We start from the raw sequence: 6,476 nt of genomic DNA on the forward strand, positions 1-6,476 counted from the left end.
GTTTACAAAATTGCTGAATTTGCACTAACCAACCCGCTTGTGATGGTATATATTTGCTGAATTTGCACAATAAATGACACAAACTGTCTAAATACTGTGGAGTGCTGGTTTCATCCACAACATAGCCCCAGCTGGAGCCTCATGGTGTGGAGATATTCGTATTGAAAAGTTTCTGACCGAGCACCCTTTCAGAGTTCTTTCAGTGTTGTGCGGCCCACGCTGTCTACTATATATATATATATATATATAAATAAAGTAAATTGCTTATACTGTATGAATGATCCTTATTTCTCAGTGTCTGTCATATTTACTGATTGATATATATCTCATCACTAACCACTTTCAAAATGTGTCATGTGACACAAATGTCATCACTGTTCACTGAACATATATATTTACAAGGTATGGCGTCACTGCTTTCCGAATGTGATTAGTTATGTAACTTCTGCTTCTATATACCGATCTTCTTTTCATGTGTTTTTGCATACATTATATTCTCAACAAACTTGTGAGTTATTACAGCATTTTAGACCAGGGACCTTCACCTAGAATCATCAAGCACACCCAACAGAATTTATTTTTAAGTATTCTTTAATCATACACAGTTGAGTTGCTTTGTCAATAATTCTCCCGTCTGAAATCCTGAAAACATGATCTGCAGGGTAACTTGAGGACTGGAGTGGAAAGTCCATCTTTTAGCCAGTTCTATGAACATAACCCCACACAGAAAAAAAGCCACTGTCACAAATTTCAGAAACAAAATATTCATCATATATCCCAAACAGTAACCACATGAAAGAAGCCCACAGGAAAATTGCACATGGGAAAAAAACCCAATATCATAATGCAATTCCCTTGTGGGGGTTTTTCGTCCATGTTGGTTATTTTCTGGTTACTGTTTTAGCCTTCTATAGCCATAGTTTATGAAAAAATGAGACATACTATAATTTAGTAGTACAGTATTTTTTTTGATGGTTAACAAATGTGTGAGCATAGCAAAACCAGTGTGTGTCAGCCATGAGAGGTTCATGGAATTGGAGGGTTTGGATGCTGTGAGAGACAGGAGCAAGCAGCTTCCTCCAACATGACTAATAAGGAAAAATTCGTGTTTAATATTTTACTTGCTAGGCAGAATATGAATGAAGCCTGCAGAGTGGAGTCCTCAGTAGATTGGCAAGTTAACACTTTCCTTTCTAGATTATTAAGTTTAGAAATAACAATATGTTATCCTTAAATATCTCTTGTTCCCACACACTCAACAACAAACATGTATTATGTTTTTGAGATACATGTTAAGACATAGAGTATGTGAGCTCATATTTGTGTTACAGGGCCAGCTCATTATTCATTATTCTTCATTATTCTTTATTGATTGCAGGAATACAGAAATCAGAGATATAGACAGCTGAAACTGTATCCGTGGGGAATTTTTATTATTCGGAATAATAAAATATACCCTTATAAAGCCAAGTCATAGTTCTACTGTACAGATGGGTGGTGGGATATTATGTCTACATTTAACATGTCAGCATTCATAATGACATGAGAATGTCAACATGGTCATAAAGTTAACATGCAACATATCGATAAGCTCACAATGTCAACACTGACAATATTATCATTCTTCATGTTGACACTGATAATGTGTTGACATGATTAGATTATCAAAAAAATGTCCTTGGTGGTCTAGTGGTGACTTGCTTGGTCCAGTGATGTCTTTCATTTCCTGCGAAAAGCTGATGATGACTTCCGGCAAATGCCTAACTACTAGTGCCTAACCTCAACCTTGTCTCCTGTAGCTTAACTCTTACCTCCCCATCTGCAGCCTAACATCATCTACCATATTCTAACCCTTATACTCTGCTGCTGGTCCATGCAGAATGTCAGTGTTTCACATGTGAATATTGTGAACATGTCAACATTCTGCACATGCCTTGTTCAATGACTAGGACAACAGAAACATATATACTGAATTTACAGTATATACAGTAAATAACTAAACATCCATTGGATATCCAAATGAAGTAAGGTCCAGCACATAAAAAGCCATGCTTGTTGAGTATTTGCAGAGATTTCAGGCAGTATGTGGGTTTTGAAAATGTCATGTACTCTGTGTGTGTAATATGAATTATGGTATTGCACATATGAAAGAAGACCTGGAGTGTACATTATGCATAAAATATAACAATATTTTGATATATCATGCCACACATCAAAATGGAATAAAAATGTATAAATTACGATTTTATGGTTCTGTGTGTTTTTACCTATTTCCTTACTTTCATTAATGTTCCCATCTGCTAAAATGTTTAATGTGTTTGTATTTGTGTACTTATAATACACTATATCTCTATCGTATTGACAATATTTGAATTCTACAGGCACAATGTTAAATTACTCAGACACCTTTATAATATAAAGTGTGATATAGTAAAACCATATTATTCTTTACATCTATTTATTAATTAAAGAGGTTATACAATTCACTAAAGAAACAGACATATTTGTATAGGTTTTAACTACTTATGGCTTTTCTAACACAATGTTTTTTAAGTACATTACTGTTTTAGCTATTCAGCAACTGATATTAAGACAGAGTTTAATAGTTTTCATGTCAACATAACAGACTTAGAGTTAATCATAATATCCATTCATATCACATCAGAAATCAGCTTTGCTATCTCCATTACATGTTGCATATGTGTACTATAAAATATGTTTGAATATATTATTGAAGAAGGTTGCTTACAATTTTGTGTTAGATGTACATAATCAATGATAAGCAAAGTTTCACTAAAACTTCATAGAAAATATCTATCATACAGGAGTAAGGAATGAGGCAGTAGGTTAAATGTGTAGTGCTGTATGAGTAATATGTGGAAATGTAAAAAAGAGCTGACATTTATTTTACACAACCCCTAATCTTAACTATACCACTTAACGGCTCCACACCTAGCACCTATGAATCTACTAGAAAGTTTTTATTATGATAAACAGAACATTGGAGCACAGTGCACAAGTAAGGAAGGAAATTACTGAGCTGTGCATGCATGTTATACAAGGAAAAGGAATATTCTGTCCTGAATAGTTTGCAATCAAAGTTGTACTAAAGGATTATATCACAGCTTCTGAACATACCAGCATTAAAAATAATACCTATTTAATGAAGTTATATAACAATTCTGCTAATGTTCATGTGCTATATTAAGATTTTAGCCAACGCTATACAAAATACAGTACTGAAAGCTTAGACATACAGTAGCACATTTTTATGAAACAACCAGGTCCATTTCATAACATTTATTTGTTGCTGTCACTGCTGTTGCTATTATTGTGCAGTTGTTAAAGAATTAAAAGCAAAGGGTTCCCTGGTATGTTTACAATCTCATGTATGTCCCTCCCTTGTGGGAATTGGATTCCCAGGCAGTAGAGATGATGCTGTGAGTCAAGGTTACTGGGATCAGGAAGGTACTTTACTAGTGCTCTATATTTTAAAATAGCCACACTAATTTCCAAAAGAAAAAAATCAATATCCTACTTAAATGTTTAATGGGGCCCTTAACCACTTAAATAATGTATAGGACAGAGGAATTATACAAGAGTCACATTAGTCAATACTAGCAAAAATAGCAAACACTAAACAGCGCGTCCACACTGTGACTGGCACTTTCTGTTACTGTATAATGCTGGTATTTACCTTAACTATCTGCTCAGTTTAGTTAAGTTTCACAAATATAAACCGTTTGCCCTTCATCTGACATACACCCTAGAGCAAATTATTGCAGATGCAAAACGGAGGATCCAAATACCTTACAGACATTTTACTAGACTTAAACAGGCCCAATACATTCCTCCCACCCCACCCCCCATAACTTTATTCTGCAGAAGTTCCCAGTGGCAGTTCTTTAATGTAACACTGATTTTCACCTGTTGCATTAAATAACATAAAGTGTGGTAATCTCTCCTGAATAACACACCAAAAAAAAAAAAAATGCATGGTCTAATCTTACCTGGATATGTCCCTGGTACATTGTGCTGCAGGGTCCCCTGGAGAATAAACTGTAGGAAACCTATGGTTTACAGTGAGATAATGGATTCAGGAGGGCGATTAACTGGAGATGTGAGTGAAGTCTTGCAGCTGCTCCTGGCAAGAATGGTGCCGGGAACTGTCCGCTGCTTGGTGGTGCTGAAACAGGAGACACTGGCGAAAGGCAGCTACAGCGCTGATGGTAACTCTGATAATGTCTGGAAAGAAACTCTCCTCTTCTATGTAACTCTTTCTCGTTTTCTGTGTGCCTCGTTCATTTCTCTCAGTGGCATGGACCCTCCCCTGGGACCTCAGCAGCACCTCCTCTCCTTACCCTGTGCTTACTGCAGGACCGCTGACAGCTGGCAGCATGACATGGAAATACTACACAGGACTCACCAAAAGGATCACTGTGCTAGTCTCCCCACACCTCCCCCCTCTCCATCATGACATCAACAGGACCTCCTCTCATCCACCCCGCCCTCTGGCACAGCCGCTAAAGGTTCTGCTAAAATAGAAAACTCCTTTGTCCCCTGCTTACAGATACCTTTCCTTTCTGCAGCTCTAGAGTCTTCTGCATATGGTAAAATCACCGGCTGTTCTAGGTGTCAAAAATATTTGTCAAAAACCGTAGTTTTAATGAAATTTTATTATATATATATATATATATATATATATATATATATATATACTACATCGCTCCACTTCAGAGTACTGACTGCAGTAAACATAAATAAGATAAATTGCATAAAAGTCTACATGAGCACTTTATTCAGAATTGGCTGACATCTTTCTGCTGACAGACCTTCTGATCGCTGTTCTGGTCCAGTCTCAAATGCACGGATCAAATAGGACCAAGCGCAACTGCCCGGATTTGATTACTTACTGTTAATTGTAAATATGAGCAGAGGGAGACTTGTGCAGTCTGTTTCCTAGCGCTGTGCTTTGTCAGCTGATTTAATCATAACATAAACATCTATTTGGAATAAATCAGGCTATCATTTTAATTTACTGCCTGGAATTCCCTATTCAAACTTTCAAAGATGAGTTAGCAATATCAGACTTCAGACTGCAAGCTGCAAGTACTGATTGATTACCAGGACTATAATGAAATAAGTGGGCTTTTAAAAATAATTTACTTTATTTAAATGCAGGTGAAAGTAAAGAAATACTTGTAATGTACAGTGTATAAAATAAGCAAGGGTGCAAGTATTTTAGCATTAACTCGTGCCCCTTTTAAGGTTAATAGGAGTTTTACATTCTCATTAGATATTTTATTTTAGTTCTGTATTTGTGATGTACAATACAGTAACATTTCTTTTTGTATTTTTTCCCCCAGTTTTGATTACTCCAGGTTTTGACAAGTTTTAACTGGAGAACTAATCTTAATCTGCCACAATAAAAGATGCGGATGTTTATTATAAACTAGCCTTTGCCCAAGGCTTCACACGTATTTATGTCTTCCGGAATTTTGTTTTTCATCCCCATAGTTAAATAGTCCCTAGAAGTATATTTCTCCTCCAAAAACTTATATTTATATACAGATAGTCATTTTGGACTAGAGGATCCTGCACACTGCACACGTGGAGTGTCAAGCATCTGTTTTTTCCCTTTCTTGCTCGTCTCCCTGATGTCACATTGAGATCATACATACCTCATTTTTTTTCTAGGTCACTAAGCTATCCAATAGTAAAAACGCCATCCAAATTCATCCAGTAGTTTTTGCGTGATGCTGGAATGAACAGACAGACAAACAAAATGTTCTTCAGGGAGAGGTGACAGGGATAAGCAGGGTGATGCCAGGGAGAGGCAGGGTGATGCCAGGGAGAGGTGACAGGGAGAGCAGGGTGACACCAGGGAGAGGTGACAGGGACAGGCTGGGTGATGCCAGGGAAAGGTGACAGGGAGAGGCAGGGTGATGACAGGGAGAGGTGAAAGGGAGAGCAGGGTGACACCAGAGAGAGGTGTCAGGAAGAAGTAGGGTACCTCCAGAGAGAGGTGACAGGGAGAGGCTGGGTGATGCCAGGGAAAGTTGACAGGGAGAGGCAGGGTGATGCCAGGGAAAGGTGACAGGGAGAGGCAGGGTGACACCAGGGAGAGTTGATAAGGAGAGGCAGGGTGATGCCAGGAAGAGGTGACAGGGAGAGGTGGCTGGGTGATGCCAAGGAGTGGTGACACGGAGAGGCAGTGTGACACCAGGGAGGGGTGACAGTGAGAGGCAGGGTGACACCAGGGAAGGGTGACAGGGACAGGCGGGGTGGATACGAGGGAGGGGTGACCGGGAAAGGCAAGGCGACATCAGAGGGGGGGGGATGAGAGAGAGAGGCAGGGTGACACCAGGAAGGGGTGACATGGTGAGACAGCATGATATTAATATTACAATTTGCAGTGCTTACCTGCCTCCAGAATTGCAGAGCATTAAAAAAGCTCCATCTTGGGGATTGATGCT

At 38.5% G+C, this 6,476-nt stretch overlaps 1 protein-coding gene across 2 annotated transcripts in view; it reads right to left on the reverse strand.

Moving 5' to 3' along the window:
- PEX5L (peroxisomal biogenesis factor 5 like) overlaps positions 1-4,397 on the reverse strand; it is a 519,042-nt gene extending 514,645 nt beyond the window's left edge. For both annotated transcript variants that reach the window (XM_063916322.1, XM_063916320.1), the window contains exon 1: positions 4,011-4,397. In XM_063916322.1, coding sequence (XP_063772392.1) covers positions 4,011-4,031 — 21 coding nt within the window. In that variant the 5' untranslated portion in view covers positions 4,032-4,397. The remainder of the gene's footprint in view (positions 1-4,010) is intronic.
- Between the last annotated feature and the right edge of the window lie 2,079 nt (positions 4,398-6,476).

Source organism: Pseudophryne corroboree, chromosome 4, assembly GCF_028390025.1.
Source record: "Pseudophryne corroboree isolate aPseCor3 chromosome 4, aPseCor3.hap2, whole genome shotgun sequence".
NCBI lineage: Eukaryota > Metazoa > Chordata > Amphibia > Anura > Myobatrachidae > Pseudophryne > Pseudophryne corroboree.